Below are 15,957 nucleotides of genomic sequence, written 5' to 3' on the forward strand. Positions count from 1 at the left end.
AAACCGCGAGAAGACCCTTGTACGAGGTAAACAGACCTCAGTGCCTGACTGACTCCCTGGACTGCCTTCCCTGACCTTCGCCTGCCAGTTTGTAAATCTGGGAGTAGGAACCCCACCTGCCCAAAACCCACCTTAAGCCCGTTGCTCATTTGGGAAATGCGAGTCATTCACATTATTTTTCCCAATAACCACTTCCACCACGACTAACTACTATTACGGCAACAAATGGATGCACAATAACAATATAGGAACCACAAGGACGCAGCCAATCCTTGTTTCAAATGAATCACAGACGATCATCAACACGTCTCACATCAACTGTTTTCCAACATGGCCCCCTCAGCCTCGTCCAACACTCCTGGCTTCGGCAGCTTCCAGAGACATCTCTCCACTGAACCTGTCGATTCCTCTACTCAGTACCTAGTCTCGTATGTGCTAATCTATCCGCCTTCCTGTTCTCTCAGCCTTAAAGACTAATTCTTATATCTCAGTCTTTTGAAAAGACGCCAAATCAAAGGCTCCAAGCGCTGTGCCGTCGCTACCACTCTTCTTCTCCTCCGCACCGTTGAATTGACAAAGCAACCCGACTCCGCCAGACTGATCCAGAGGGTCTCCGAGGTCGGCAAAAAATTGATAAATGCTGCTCCTCATGAACCAGCCGTGGGAAATATTGTCCGTCGTGTTTTGGGCTTAATACGAGAAGAGGATGAAGATGACCAGCCCGGTGTGAAGGGTGATTACAGCGCCACAGCCAGTGAACCCGACTCGGACGCTGTCACTCCCCTCGAACGCCCTGGAAGCCAATCAAAGTCCCTCTCGCATGCATTACCCAACGGCTTCTTCACCAGAGCCGATACCAGCGTTGGCTCCTCGCCCTCACATGCAGGTGTTGGCCCTCCTCGGCCTCCCTTGATGAGCTCACACACTGGAGCCCCAGGAAGTGCTCGCCCAGTCACCTCGATGTTCAGCATACTTGCTCACCCAACCATGAGACATGGTGGGCTCGACTCACCCGGAAGAAGCGGCACATCCACCCCTCAAATTGCCTCAGGTATTCTCCAAAACCTCCGGCCGGAAGTCATCAAGGGCATCAAGGAAATCATCGACGAGATCAACGAAGCCGACGATGAAATCTGTGGTGCCGCTCTCGAACAAATCCACCCCCAAGAAACAATATTTACCTATTCATCCTCACTGACCGTCCAACGGTTCCTCCTCAAAGCCGCCTCCAAGCGCAAATTCACGGTCATCCATGCAGAATCATACCCCAATAACCATGTCAGAACCCACGGCCTGTTGACGGGAAATCAAGGCTTCTCTTCCAGTCCTGCTAGTGCTGAAGACGACGAAAATCTCCCCAGTGACTCCTTCTCTAAACCACTAACTTCAGCAGGCATCACAGTCGTCATGATCCCGGACTCCGCTACCTTCGCCGTCATGTCACGTGCCAATAAAGTCATACTGGATACACATGCCGTCCTGACAAATGGATCACTCGTAGCCGTGGCTGGCACCAAGGCCGTGATCAAAGCAGCCAAATTTCACCGTGTGCCAGTCCTAGTGTTGGCCGCGACCTACAAACTATCACCTCTGTATCCCCACGACCCCTACAACCTCATTGCATACGGCGAGGTGGGCAAGGTGGTTCCGTATCAAGACGGCGAGCTACGCTCTGGCTTGGACTCTGGCGTCAGGAATCCTCTATATGACTTCGTTGAGGCCGGCGATGTTGACTTGTTCATCACGAACCAGGTCCCAGCGGTGGTCAGCTCGGCTTATCTTTACAGAGTCGTCCGGGATCAATATCGGGATGAGGACTTAGAGCTGTAGAGGATAGCAGAATTCTGATGTGCACTGAGAGGTGGGAGAGTACGAGAGAGAGGCAGATACTGAATTTTAGAGGACGAGGCTTGACAATGAATTGGTGCGTTTGATACCCCCTTTGGAATTGAGTTGTAATATACATGGTGGGATATTTACATGATACATGATCTACCTCTACTAGACCCCACTGCTACTCCATTGAGCCGCTGACTCGTCCTACGCAAGAAGCTTTTCCACACATCATTGCGGGCGTATGACGGATAGTACCTAATGTATGCATCTGTCCCTCGAAGTAGATCTCACACTTCCACTCTTATATTCGTGCGCGCATTCCTCTTGGCCAGTCTCCTCCGCTTTCGACTGCCACCCACTCGTATTGCCTGCGGAAGCGCAACGGGGAATTTCTCTTTTGATGTATCTTCCAGTGTCTTTTCCAAGTCTTTCAGTTGCCGTTCCAGTCTATTCTTGTGTTTGTCGGTGAGTTCAGTCGCTTTGGCGAGCTTGAGTTTAATAGCTTCAATCTTCTGGCTATCTTCCTGTCTCTGGTGTGCCCATTTGGCTTCCCGTGCCTCCTTGGTAATGATGAGGTCGTCGTCGACATCCTCCCATTCCTCTTCTTCCGCGTCTTCGTCCTTTGGGGCCTGTCTCTCGCTCTCAATCTTCAGCACCTGCTCCTCTAGCGCCTCCAGCCCGTCTTCGCGAAATCGCGTGACCTTGCGGACGTTCATCATGGTCATCTCTCGCATTGGAGCGTCGGTTGCCCGCTCGTGTGCGAGGGTAAGGGCGGTCATGTGCCACCGCACGTCTTTTGGCCCATCAACGAGGCATAAGATGGCGGTCTCGGCCTGGTCCTTTTCTCTTCGTTCTTGCCTCAGAACTCGAGTGTAACCGCCCGGACGGGTAGCATAACGTTCGCGTAGCGGACCGAAGAGTTTGGGGATATGCTTTTCTGGTAGCTAGATGCCATGGAAAGGCAGATTAGCATACGATAGCTTTTGAGGTTTCTGATACTCAAGAACGTACATAGAATATCTGCTGTGCCTGGTGCTTTGCAGCGCCAGTGTTCCGCTTTCCTAACGTGATCAGCTTCTCGGCCATGCGCTGCGCCTCCTTCGCTTTTGCATAGGTCGTGGAGATTGTCTCGTGTTCGATTAGAGAAGTGACCAAATTGCGGAGGAGAGCTTGTCGGTGGGATGAGGAGCGTGACAGATGGCGATATTTGAGTGCAGACATGCTGGTTTACGGGGAGGCCAAAGCCTCGAGATCCTAGAGCAGGGAGGTTCCCAAAAGGGCCTGATTGGAAAAGAAACAAGCAGTCTAGTCAGCTGGAGAAAAGGGTCTTCTGAACCCTTACCCTTTGTTAGGGTAGAGAGGCCAGCGGCGCTTGCAGGAGTGGTGGATTGGGATTAGGAGAATAGTATCAAGTTCAATTACTGTAGTTGTTAAATATTTCGGCAAGTCGCAGATACCGTGCAGTGACTTTTTGGAGGTGGTGTCCCGTCCTCCAATCACCGAGCTGCGCCGGATATTCTTCTCCGCTACATAATCGTATGAGAATCCTCAGTCTTCAATTCTTCAAGAGCAAGCTCTTGTGCAAATATTCCGAAACTCAATGATAGTAGTACGCCTTCATGAGTTTATAATTCTCAGAAACTGGATACACTCATGCGACTTTTTATGGGTTTATGCCGCACCTCCCCCCAATACTTTCCTGACACTTCCCTCAGGGAGTATGCGTTGAGGTGCAACTCCCCCAGATACCTGGGTACGCACCTCCTCTGGTGGTCGCACTTGCGTTTTACCACTTTTACAATTAAGGTAGGCGTTTTCTGCTCAGGCAGCCACGCGTACCAAGGTGGCCATCATCGCACGCTCGATCTTCCCCGACCTCAGTTCCGTCGACATTACCCTGGACTGGCCGCGTCGGAAGGGAAGAGTTAAGCACGTTGAGACAATCTCTACATCTCGTTGCGCCTCATCTTCAAACTTTGGAGTTAGACTTCATTCTATGGATGACCACTAAGCGCGAGTCCCCGGCAAATCCCTTTTGGGAGCGTATCGATGGCTTCGTGGTGAATTGCAAAAGTCCTTAGCTCAATTCGTCGGCCCCGGCGAGACTCGCACTGGCCCATTGTTCCCCCCTCTCACAAAAAATATCAACCTCCAATAATCCCTCCTTGAATTGGGAGGCGGAGTCTTATTACGAGATGACTAAGGAAAGATTTGACCTGCTCCCACTACATATCCTTCAGCGTCTTTAACTATCAGTCCGTGCCGGGACTAGCAGAGCGTGCGCAACCGATCAGGTTGGCATCGCTTGAACTCGTTGTCTACAATGATGGCGAGCGTCGCTTTCGGGATAAAGAATGAATGGGGAGTACCAGGAGGAGAATACAACTTTTGATCCAGACGAGGGTGTCTCGGTTTCCCGCCTCCTGGCATCATCAGGACTGAAAGGTTGACATCTCAGTATCCGTCTTTACAGCCGTTCGGGAGTTGCATGTGCAATTGCGAAGAATCATCGCAGTCTGCGACGTTTGGTTTGGACAGGACTTTGATGTCATTTCGTGCCTACGTCCCCATCGAGTACAGCTCGCGACAGCCACATGCAAATTGCAAATTCCGCATGGCCCTCAGGGATGTCTGTCCTGTTGCAAGAGCTCTCATGTGATGTTGTGGGGCTTTCACCACATCCGAAGATATTGGTAAGATATCTCAAGTCGGCTCTTTTCAAATTCGATGATCAACTGTTGCCAATGAACCTTATTAACATTAAATGCTATTTTCCCTGCCGATTACTTCCAAGATTTCAATTAAGATGGCACGGTTTGGGAATTCCAGCCAACGAGAAATGACCCGACTCGAGAAGGCCGACCAATTTGAATTTAACCGTCCATTTCTTGAGGAGGCGTTTGTTGATTGGGTATTTTCGTCTACTGGCATTCCTAGTCTCAAAATCAATGCTACTCGAGATTTCTCTTTTCACATTGTAGAAACCGGCTCTTCTGTCGCAGAGAGCTACCTAATGCTGATGGAGGACACTGGGAGATCCTCTCGCCGTCGCATGGACACACGCGGGATGGACAGATGGACAGATGGACAGATGGAGGCATTGAGTGCATGTCCCTACAGGTCTGTCTTGAATTGCGACATGCACAGCAGCTCATTTACCGGAAAGTTTCATGATGTCTAAGCTTATCGGTTCCTCACGGAAAACAGCCCTGGAGCGCAGGTGAAGTTACATTGATTTATTCCGGGCTGTACACGATTTGACTCATGCATAGGGTGGACCAAGGATAATAACTTTCATGAGTGGTGCGACCTTTAGAGAGCCCAAGCCGATACAGAAGGCCTCTGAGTTTACATAACAATGAGACTGGAAACAAGTACCTCAGAGTGTTTAGCAGTATGAATTAATGTTTGATTAGCCCAATACTCCGATATTGTGTAAGGAAGATGCTATTGAGAAATATGTCAGCCCCAACGAGATTTCGTTCCTTTTGACTGCTGATAATTCTCCACCCAGTCTGTATCAGCTTTCTTACTTGGATAGACTCAAAAGCGGCATACACTTCTTGCGTGTATATGTATATGCTCTGTACTGCTAACTCACAGCCAGTCTACCAACATAGCTCCGATAGGAACCATGGCAAGGGCGCCACCGCCAATGATGAGTTGATTACCAGCACCTGGGAAGGAGGATGTGGCAGCGGGCGCCGAGCTTGTTTCACTTGCAGCCTAATGCGAGAAGGAAAAAGGAGTCAAAAGTCAGCAAAAGTCAAGGAACATGCTGCAGTGTTTCACTGTTTCTGGATTATCTGATGGGACAGGAATTGAGAATACTCACTCCTGCTGAGCCTGAACCTGAAGAAGCAGCGGTCGCAGACACGGTTGTTGCCGCCGTCGTCGTTGCACCGCCAGAGCCGGAGGTGGTGCTTCCGGCAACAGAGGAGCTGCCGGTAGCAGAAGCGGTGCCATTGGTAGTCGCATTTGCCGCCGCCACAGGGGTAGCATCGAGGCCACAGCCCTCGGCGGCTGCGGCCACACTCTCCCCGTAGTACTGCCAGATATCGTATTCGAGTGCGCAGTCCAGACACGCTTCTAGCTCAGTCGTGAACGTGCTGTTTTCGCAGTAGTTCTCGGTTCGGGCGATGGTGATTACGCCGCCTGTTTTGGTTTTGGGACAGTGTTAGTATGATTGCGTCGATGTGCGGGCCGTAAGGTGTGGGGTTGTAGGGTTGTGTTACGTACCGCAGTTCGCGTGGCAGTCATACTGCGGTGTCCCTGGCGCCTGACGGCGGAGGAGGGCTGCTGTGTCTGGGTAGGAGGATGAGCCCGCTGCAACTACGGCACTGACACTGGCGGTGAGGATTGCCACGAGTGAAAGGAGAGATGAGCAGCCCATGATGCTTCGTAATGGCAATGCAGCGGTTTTAACGAGTGGATGGGGAACGAATGGTTGTTCGACGGAGTAGGAAATGGATAGGGACAGGATTCTGGACTCTCGCAAACTGGAGGGAAATGTAGAATGCCTGATGTATATGTACCTACCTTGGCTTCATATATATAATAGCTTTGCTACCTCCGCAACACGGAGGCGAACCGGGCTTGCCCTGCAGCGGCATGTCGAGCTACGCTTCGTACGAATAGTGCATATGCCAGGGGTGAGCTGCCCATGTGGCTCCCGTCCCAACTTCAAAAGATGTTGTGGATGAGAAATCGGGTTGGTATTTCACCCGTATGACTCCGAGAACCGAGACATCTGGAAGAGGCTCCTGGACATAGCGCCTCCTTGAGCCTGAATTCTCGCGTACGAGAGATATAGCGTTGCCATGGCATGAAAAGCATAGAGGGAGGGGTAAGAGAGAATTGGTGCCGAAAGCTGGACGGCTCCCTCTTGTGGTCTGACTTGGACGAATGAGCGACGAAGTTGGCGTTGGTTGGAAGGCCACCATTGATCTTGGCTATGCGTGATTTATCTGATAAGATTGGCCCAGTGATGTTCAGGGAAGGAGGAACTGAGTTGCCGAGACCTTCAAATGACATATCATCTTGGCACCAGGTAGCCTGATTTACCTGCCAAATTGAGTGTCTGGCAAAATTAGTCGGGTGAACGGCATCTAATCTGATTAGATTAAATTTGCACCAAGGATTTAGCAGCCTTGTTGATTGGGTGCTCGGCAGGCTACTTCATGTGCCAATCCATTTGCCAGTTTGTGCTGCTGCACGCGCCCACCGACTTAAATCCTCTCAACTTGTGAGAGAGAGTCAGAATCGAACAGTGGTGTGTCTGTGAACCCCCACATTGGCTGGGGCAATATTTCCAGCATGCTTGGCGGTGGATTCCACCGTTGTCGGCATTGGCAATGAGTGATGGTGGGCATAGCTTTTCCTCGTCTTTCTAACAAGCAAGAGCCTCTGTCTGATTCGTAGCTCGCAAGAGGAATGGGAGATGGTTTGCTATATCTTCCGAGCTGCCCGCCCACCCCCCAGGTGGTGGTTGGAAGAACGTCTCTTCCTCCAGAGCGTGCACATATATTGAATAAGCGCAGACCAACCATTCCCCTTCATCTTGCAGGGATACTCCGTGTTCAGCCTCAATCATTCTCAGCCTTTCTGAGTTCAACCTGCTTTGTTTTGGGTGCCTAATTGTTGTGTCAACATGAAGGTGGTCGCAAAGTTTGCTGTTTCTATCGGCTTCATTGCTAGACTAGCCCTCGCGCAAGACCATGGCGAAGATGCCAGTCGCGAGATGGGACCTGTAGCATTTATGTGGCCACCAGATCGTCTTTGGGGTGCTGACCAAGATAATCGCGCCCCTTGTGGCTCGGCTGCGAGTGTCGCCAACAGGACAATTTTCCCACTGTGTAAGTTCTTGTCACATACAGCACCACGGATTTTCATGCTGATGAATCCAGTAAATGGACAGATTGCACTGGTAGCACAGGACGAATCCTGGCAAATACAGGTTGCCATCTCGCACAGCAACAGTACGAATATAACCTGAACCACCGAGGAGACAGGGTTAGCTGATCATGATACAGATCCTCTCTCGAACGACGACTTCGAGGCTGTCATTGCACCCACCAGGATTCCAGAGCTCAATGAGGGACATCAGTGTTATCCGATCCCAAACCCGGCAGCTGATGTTGAAGCAGGCGCCAATGCCACTCTTCAAATCAAGTACACTTCCGACTTTGATACAGACTTGAATGAAACTTTCTATGCATGTGCAGACATCACTTACGTTGCTACCAGTCAGTTCAATGTGCAGGTGCCTTGCTTCAATGCCACGGTCGATGATTTCGACCTTCCTGAGGAGAATGATGATGACGGTGACGACAACAGCTCAACCTCTACAGGCTCAGCCGCAGGTGCCTCGTCGACCGCTTCGGGTGCTGTGACGACCTCGTCTGGCTCTTCCTCCAGACTTTCTGGTGGTGCAATAGCTGGCATTGTCGTTGGCGTCGTAGGTGGACTTCTATTTCTTGCCGGCGGTTTCTTCTTCCTCTGGCGACGAGGCCAACGGAACAGGCGTCTTCGACAGCAACAGGCCAATGTCAGGAACGTCAAATGGGAGGAGCATACATCAGGAGCGCCACCTTCCCAGAGTTCGTCTCAGGATATTGGACTAAGGAAACTTTAGAAGCTGGCACCGACGGAAGGATTATTGGGATGGCGGAGATCCAAATTATGACCTACGAAGTAACACGAAGACGTATTCCGGTTCATTCCTCATTTGAACACATCAGAGTATGAACAGTATGATTTCCAAGAGCATCTGGTGATGGATTATGTGGGGGCCAAGCGAATAAGATCTATGTTGAGGGAAAGCGGAAAGTATGATCTTTCAGCAGAGAAGAAATAGTTCTTCCTACATAGGAGCGAATCATAAAGCCCAATGTGACCATTTCGGATCATATCTTCCGTGTTCAACCTCAGAGCGTCAAAATACAGGCATTAATATCAGCGAGCCAGTAATTCAAATGGCTCCAGTTGCGACTCGGCGAGATAAACGGCCAAAGTAGTGGCGGAAAAGGCTTGGCGGCAGAAGCCTCGTTTGACCGACGCTTTGCCGGACCGCAAGACAGCTCCAACTTTTGATATACTGGGATTCGGCCTGAGGGATATTAAACCTTGCACCATTTCCACGCTCACACCCACATCCGCAATCATCGAATCGCCTCGAAGTGTCCTCAGTTCCCTACGAGCGCCGGAGTAAGATCCTATATCACACTTAATCTCCCCTCGTCAACAGACAAGCGCGAAAGCTTATCGTCCGTGACTCTCGAGCTCTCGATCCTCGATTCATATCTCCCCACCTAGCGATAACATATTTCGGAAACCACGATACTATTCATTTGGAGCTGCTTTTTGGAAGAAACTAAGAATGGGCTTCACGACAGGTCTTGTGAGTCGTCCCAAGAACGTGCATGGCGCACCCTTACTAACAAGCCACCACAGCTTGGTGGAGTCACCTTGACGTACTCCGTCCTCTACTTCTCCTTGTACATTCATCGCGCAAATCGTAATGTACAGCGCACACTTCTCTCTCAGCAAGCCAACCTACTCAACTCCGTCATTGATCCTCCAATTCCTCTCCCAGACCCACCGGCATATGAGATCCGCAAAGCCGGCTTGAGCGAGATGTTGAAAGACCGTTGGAATCGCGAAGTCGAGAAGTTGGTTCACAAAGCCCAGACGACCGACTGGACACAGAAGAGGGAGGCGGTTGAGGATCGTTTGTCAACCGTCTGGGGAAAGGTGAGGGCTTCGGAACAAGGCCAAGAGATCGAGGCCAAGGCCAAAGAGCTTGGGCAGCAGGTCGAAGACAAGGCGAAACAATTAGGCCAGGCCGTCAAGGACAAGGCTGCTGAGGGCAAGGAAGCTTTGTCAACCGCGAAGGACGAGGCCAAATCAACGGGCAGAGAGCCTAGACTCCTTGAGTTGAAATGAACAAGGAGCATCAAAACAACCTACCAGCCACGGAGGCAATAACAGCTTTCCAGAGCCTGAGTCTGCTTGATCGATTCGTTCTCATCCGCCCATAGTCTCGATCATGGGTTAAAATCGATCTGGGGAAGCTGGCCACCCGCGCGGGGACCCGGAACGCCATTTCGAAGCATTCCCAAGTCCTTTACCACCCTTAAGACCATTTCTTCACCCATTTTTCGGAAGTCCGGATTAGGAAGCTTTAGTCTTCCCTACTACATGCTCTGGATAGTGATGAGCCGCCCCCAAACTTGTCTCTCATATCCATTCAGCCATTGGGCAGGCACGTCTCGATATTGGACATTCTCAGAGTGGGCACCAGGGATTAGAATCACCCTTACTGCTCTCAAGTGCTGAATTTCACACAGACCTCCCCTGTCACAGAGTCAAGCCAGGGTGACGACTGTTCCTTTTGGTCACCCGCATGGAGGCTTGAAGGAGCAAAACTACACTAGCAGGAGGAACGAACGAGTATGTGAATGGTCAGAGAAGTCATCCATTGCCCAATTCCGATGAGGCATGACAGACAAGAACATTTCATATCCGCGTATTGTGGCGTCAAGTGGATGATGTCAGATGGTGGCGGAGAGGGAGCACTTGGTTGTCTGTCGATAGCAAAATAGTGAGAAGTAAACAGAGAGTGGAAGAGTATGGGAAAGAATGCCACAGAGTGGCAGGATAGAAACATTGAAGTTGGAAGAAGACCATGCCATGAGAGAAGGTTCGCTATTCCCAGTATCCATTTCGCTTTCGCTGGCAAGCAATTTGACCTGGCGCGTTTCCCCTCGCTTGAACAAAAGCGCACACCTGCCCTCCCTATTCCCTTTTATGCATCTCTGCTTACAATTTAATTCAAATGAAGTTTCAATCTCGTTCCCTTTTCGTCATGATCATCGCAAAGTTCGTCATGGTCTTTCCCCTCGTTCCCATTGTTATGAGTCGTTTCCTTCGTTCTCGGTCGGGTTTCTCGTCACTAAAGTTCGTCGCCTTTTCTTTTTGTTGGAGCTTGGGTTCATTTCTTTATTGTCTAACACTTCCCAAGTCGTCATCCGTCCTTTCGTAAGGAAGATCTTCTTCCCAATTCCGCTCCTTAAACAGCGGCTCTCGTTCTGTTCTCGTCACGAGGGCGTCGGTGTCACCAGACCGGCAGATTGCTCGTTTGATTTCTGTAGGCTCCTCTCTAACTCTTTGACCCGGGCGCGAAGTTGCTCGTTCTCCCGCTTGACGGCTTCGAGTTCTGCACGTTGCAGCGCAGCTTCCTCGTACCGGGCAGCAACGATTGCCGCAGTCGAGCTCGGGCTGCGAGGATATGCGGACGTAGGGGCTGACTCGGATGTCGAGGCCGGGGCAGGATGGTTAGGCGCGTTAGAAGACACAGAACTTCGATGCGGATAGGAAGCATAGGAAGGATAGGCACCCTGGTTGACATGCGGGGATGATGTGATAGAGGAGGAGCGGAAGCCCGAAGCGGACGTGGAATTCTGCCGGCTCATGTCTGGCCTGCTGAGTTCCACACTGGGTCTGCTACTTGCTTGCACGCTCTGATCTCTCGGGGCAGCAACGCCGGAGACGCTGGTGTTTCCAGCGTTGGCGAGATTATCTCGGATTGATCTGGCGGAGCGGGTTGACAGATTCGAGGAGGAGCGGTGTCGGCGTGCTGAGGTCGGAATGATGGTCGTGGCAGTCCCCGTAGTGGATGTATATGGATCGCTGGAGGAAAAGAAGTGATCCGAGGTGGAGGAAGTGGTGGAGGCCACGGATGCAGTCTGTGCCCGTAGAGCAGATAATTCACGAGTGAGGCGGTTGACCTGCTTCATGTCAGACCAATAGGGATAGATTCTCCGTGGGAGAATGCCATGTGCTTACAATGCTCTCCTGCTCTTTCTCGAGCTCTAGATGCAATTCAGCCGCTGTTAAGGGCCGCGGGTGTCTGATGGGCCCTGAGGTGATGGGTTAGACACAGGAAGGATTTAGGGACGGTTGTAATGTGTATACGGACCTGGTCCAATACCGACTCCTGTGTTATCTCCCAGGGTAGCCTGAGCCGGACGGGGTGAATTGGGAAGGCTGCCACTGTTCAGTGGTAAGGGAGGGGGCAGCATCTGAGTCGACGTTCTTCTAGAAGCAGAATGTGGCAATGCCGACGACGCAGACGTCGTCATGAGTGTTCCCTGAGAAATCGAGGAGCTTCGAGGAGAGTGGGGGACAGTATTCAGATCCGGTGCCATGTCTATTTTATTGCGGGTGATGAATAGGTCGCGCCTTCAAGGTTGAGGTTGAATGTCAGAGGTGGACCATGGAACAGGGAGAAGGATCATGTATGTAAGAAACTGGAAATTGGGGATAATGTTCTCCGTAAGATTGATCCAATCGAGGGGATGCAGAAAGCAGACCACTGAATGTCCAGATAATTTTTGTACGGTCTCGAACCAAGGAGAACTATGCGAATAAACAGGAATTGAGCGGGTGGTGGTCAAATCGGCCACAAATGGAGATGGAGATGGTCCTCAGTGAAATTGGGTGTCGCGTTTGTAGAGAGCCAATCACAGGTGCATTTTCAACCACTCCTATGAGAGAGGCCCAAGCGGTTCTGCTTCCAACGGGTCATTCTTAATTAATCAGTGTCGGTTTTCAATACTCATTAGGGAGGATTCGGTCTTCTTGTTCTCAAACATAGTTCATCAATTGTCTATATCTTGATTTTGCAATACAATGTCCCTGCTGCTTAACTCCCAGGTCATGATCCTAGGATACCTTATCGGTCCCATCCCAAGTTGTATTCAGGCGCCTGCTGGATCCTTTTGGCACCCAGCTTTCATCATTCTACAATGCCGCGATGGGCATATGTTGTGGCTCAAGTTAAGGAACAATAGATACAATTGAGCTTGTCTGCTCCAAAATCTCAATTGCGAAATATGATCCACGATAACACTATCTCCTCAGCTGGACTTCCACGACTGCTGCTCAGACGATGATAAGGACTTTGTTTTTATCCTCAAACTTCTCTGGTCGTTCCAGCGTTCTCGAGCCTCATTTCGGCTTGTTTAAATGGAGAATCTTCAGCCGAATTCGTTCTCGAATCTGGCTCCAAGGACGCCTCAGAGCTCGAGTCCTCATTTACTGCAGCTTTTGTCAGCTTCGAAGAAGATTGTGCTTTCACCGGCGCATCAAATGAACTTGGGGACGAGTCCCTGTCGGATCCCGCATTTTCCACATGTGCACTACCGTCTCCTTTCTCTTCCTCCCCGATCATAGCAGCAAGGGATTGAAAATTGAACATCGGCTCGAGACTTCCTGGAGGTGGTGTTCCAGTTCCTGAAAAAGTAGCCGGGCCAGATTCGACGAACGATGATGATGCAGACGACGCATTAGACATTTGGCGCAGATGGGAGCGACGGAATGGCTCGGCTGCTAACGGGACAGGGATGGAAGACGCCAATGATTCTTGACTCGTCCCAGAAAGCGACAATGTCGGAAGATATGCCTGAGATGGACGCGGATTATCTTCGTCGGTCAGAGACCGTTCCATCAGGATGCCTCCGCTACGTTCGACACTTTTGCCTTTGCCCGATACTAAATCATCATCTGCTCCCAGGGAAAGGTTGCTCTTGGACCTTTCCATAAGGCTGCTTGCGGAGTCACCAGCACTCTTGTTGGAGTTCATGGTGAAAAGGCTGCTTTTACGAGCAGCCTTTTCCGCCTTCTTCGACTCTTTGTCCTTTTTCTTGGCTTCTTTCCGTGCGTCTTTTTCTTCCTTCTTGCGTCGTTCTTCCTCAGACGCGAGACTCAACCGAATGGCTTCCATCATCATCATATCTTCCAGGTCGTCCATGCGGCTCCTTCGCGAACTACTACCACGAGATGGAGGCAGGAAAGGATTCGCTCTTGCCTCGCTAGGAGCTGCCTCTTGCTGACGTGATGCATGTCTTTCCGCAAGTAGAGCAAGAGCACTCAAACTTGGGTTTGGGCTAGACTCCGTGCCCTCTATGGTAGTGCGACGAAGCATGTTTCGTCGGGAAAAGGTTGAGAAGGTTCTTGGCTCAACGTTGTTTTGTCCATTCATCAAATACGCTGCTGTGTGCAAAGCTGTAGCTGCAGCAGCGCGTCGAGCCGCATGTGCTCGAGCGGCGGCTAATTTTGTTGCCCAGTCGGGACGAATCTTGTCTGTTGTAATCACTTCCGGTGCATTGGCAGACAAGGAAGTGCCTCTCCTCCGCCCAGACCCTGGTGAGAGAGTACCTGATGATATCGAGGTTTGGGATGACCTTGCAGACATGACTTGATACGGTTGAGACCCAGTGCCATAAGTAAGCCCGCGGCGGAAGGGTGGTGGTGTGTAAGTGATGCCGAACTCAGGTGTTTTGCAATATGGACATGTCGCGACTTCCGAGACCAGGAGTCCTTCAGCTTGGGCTTCCCTTTCAGCTTCGGAGACGGGAGGGGCATTCGGATCTGGCTGTTCATGCTCAGGTGGATGTGGATCAGGGCGCTTGATCTGGACAAAACATTCTGAGCAGATTGCCTGCTCACAACATCTGGTAGTGTTTAGATAGGGGGGATAGTACAGGAAGCAGATTGGGCATTCTGTCGCGTCCTTGTACAAATAGACCTCGATTGGCTGTCCATTGACAAAAGGATCTGGGGGTAGCTGGAATTCCCGCGGAGTCATATCAGCCTGAGAATTACTGCGAGAGGAGGTGGTCAAGGAAGCCAATGTCTTAGCTCGAGTCCTGAAGATGTTGGTGCTTGGAGAGCTGGAAGGGGGCGGTGTGGACAGCGTGGGTAGTGGTAGAGAGTTCGGGACTGGAGAGACGGGTACTGAACTACTGTCGGACTGAAAAGACTGGGACCGGGGTCCTATAGGGATGGTGAGGTGTTGGATAGATTTGTCCTTGTTGTTGTCCGATGTAGTCCTTTTGGCGAGGCGGTACTCTAGCTCGGGAGGCACCTCATCAGCCGGAGGTATGGCCATTCCACGTGCAGCGGCCATAAGCTGATGCTCAGCCCAAGAGTCGGAAAAATCATTGAGACCTCTCCAAAAAGGTGCCAATCTGCGCTCAATCTGGACAGTGTCAGTATTGAAATTACGATTGCGAGTTAATCTCTGACTTACGGTCAATTGGCGAACGATTCCTTTGTTGAAATCTTCGTTACCAACATATACTCCTTGGGTAACGAGATAGCCGCCATCGACATGTTCTTCCTTCATACTGCGCTCGCGCTCTTTGAGCCTGGAAGTACGCTCTTTCTCGGCCTTTCTCGCTTCTCTCTCTTGTTTGTTCTCCCGCCTGACTTCGAGTGAGGAGGCATCTTGATCAGCGGTTCCGCCAATTCCGAGGAAAGAGAAATCAGGTCGGCTGCCTCGTCGTTGCTGGCGAGAGGACTGCGTGGGTCTGGCGGTTAACTCTGAGGCATTGGATTGTGTATCTTGCCGTGAAACAGGGCTTGCACTTCCACTGACTCTTGAGTCAGATGCACCCTGTCCACGTGCTTCCTTGGTCTGAGAATTGCCCATCTTGGCTTTCGTTCTCGAATGATGTGAGCAATCTCCCGCCGCTCAACCACACCAATACTGTGAGATCATCGCAGCATTGAATGTCTGCGTTGTACAAACCAAGGCTGTCGAGTCAAAGATCGTGAATGCGAGGATTGTACGCTGTCTGCAGGGTGGGTTTTTGGAAAGGAGAGGATGTACTGTGGCGGGATCGTCGGCGGATTTGACGGACTCGGGGGCGGAATAGAGAGTGACAGATCCGGAAAGAGATGAGATCGCAGTGAAGTCGGTACAGGATATGTAGCGGGTGTAAATGATGATAGTGGAATACAATACAATGTAGTGCCAGACAAGCGTTCGCTGCAGAAGCTGCCAAGTACAAATACGCAAACCTGGAATCGGAAGCGGGCACTACTTGGTACCACTTGGGAATGACCGGGGCAGAACAGGTGTCATCCTGGGACTGCACGACTGAGCGATAACGATACGGAGGGAGCTGACCCGCCCAGAGGAGCATTCTTACATACTCATACTACTGGTTGTTGGCCTTTTAGAACGCTGGATGCCGCTTCTGCCAGAACCTGAGTCACCACGATCCATAGGCATCTAGGCGGCCCCCTCGGCCACAGGTGCCCCTCTCGCCGCCC

The 15,957-nt window shown here is 51.1% G+C and overlaps 7 protein-coding genes across 7 annotated transcripts; 3 read left to right on the forward strand and 4 right to left on the reverse strand.

Annotated features, from left to right (window-relative positions):
- Window positions 1–330: 330 nt before the first annotated feature.
- Window positions 331–1,830, forward strand: A1O9_02799 (uncharacterized protein; the record flags this gene model as incomplete). The annotated part of the gene is made up of 2 exons (XM_013408370.1): window positions 331–428; window positions 492–1,830. The coding sequence occupies 2 exons, from the start codon at window positions 331–333 to the stop codon at window positions 1,828–1,830; spliced, it is 1,437 nt and encodes a 478-aa protein (XP_013263824.1).
- Window positions 1,831–2,123: 293 nt separating this feature from the next.
- On the reverse strand, window positions 2,124–3,057 carry A1O9_02800 (uncharacterized protein; the record flags this gene model as incomplete). The annotated part of the gene is made up of 2 exons (XM_013408371.1): window positions 2,124–2,780; window positions 2,848–3,057. The coding sequence occupies 2 exons, from the start codon at window positions 3,055–3,057 to the stop codon at window positions 2,124–2,126; spliced, it is 867 nt and encodes a 288-aa protein (XP_013263825.1).
- Window positions 3,058–5,433: 2,376 nt separating this feature from the next.
- On the reverse strand, window positions 5,434–6,229 carry A1O9_02801 (uncharacterized protein; the record flags this gene model as incomplete). The annotated part of the gene is made up of 3 exons (XM_013408372.1): window positions 5,434–5,562; window positions 5,672–5,991; window positions 6,076–6,229. 3 exons carry the CDS (start codon window positions 6,227–6,229, stop codon window positions 5,434–5,436), a joined length of 603 nt encoding a protein of 200 aa, XP_013263826.1.
- Window positions 6,230–7,486: 1,257 nt separating this feature from the next.
- A1O9_02802 (uncharacterized protein) lies at window positions 7,487–8,470 on the forward strand (the record flags this gene model as incomplete). Its single annotated transcript, XM_013408373.1, has 3 exons — window positions 7,487–7,691; window positions 7,743–7,814; window positions 7,869–8,470. The coding sequence occupies 3 exons, from the start codon at window positions 7,487–7,489 to the stop codon at window positions 8,468–8,470; spliced, it is 879 nt and encodes a 292-aa protein (XP_013263827.1).
- A 744-nt stretch (window positions 8,471–9,214) lies between these two features.
- A1O9_02803 (uncharacterized protein) lies at window positions 9,215–9,780 on the forward strand (the record flags this gene model as incomplete). The annotated part of the gene is made up of 2 exons (XM_013408374.1): window positions 9,215–9,235; window positions 9,289–9,780. 2 exons carry the CDS (start codon window positions 9,215–9,217, stop codon window positions 9,778–9,780), a joined length of 513 nt encoding a protein of 170 aa, XP_013263828.1.
- Window positions 9,781–10,934: 1,154 nt separating this feature from the next.
- On the reverse strand, window positions 10,935–12,044 carry A1O9_02804 (uncharacterized protein; the record flags this gene model as incomplete). Its single annotated transcript, XM_013408375.1, has 3 exons — window positions 10,935–11,624; window positions 11,683–11,756; window positions 11,816–12,044. The coding sequence occupies 3 exons, from the start codon at window positions 12,042–12,044 to the stop codon at window positions 10,935–10,937; spliced, it is 993 nt and encodes a 330-aa protein (XP_013263829.1).
- Window positions 12,045–12,811: 767 nt separating this feature from the next.
- On the reverse strand, window positions 12,812–15,331 carry A1O9_02805 (uncharacterized protein; the record flags this gene model as incomplete). The annotated part of the gene is made up of 2 exons (XM_013408376.1): window positions 12,812–14,878; window positions 14,930–15,331. 2 exons carry the CDS (start codon window positions 15,329–15,331, stop codon window positions 12,812–12,814), a joined length of 2,469 nt encoding a protein of 822 aa, XP_013263830.1.
- Window positions 15,332–15,957: the final 626 nt, after the last annotated feature.

Source organism: Exophiala aquamarina, assembly GCF_000709125.1.
Source record: "Exophiala aquamarina CBS 119918 chromosome Unknown aczIA-supercont1.2, whole genome shotgun sequence".
NCBI classification, from domain to species: Eukaryota; Fungi; Ascomycota; class Eurotiomycetes; order Chaetothyriales; family Herpotrichiellaceae; genus Exophiala; species Exophiala aquamarina.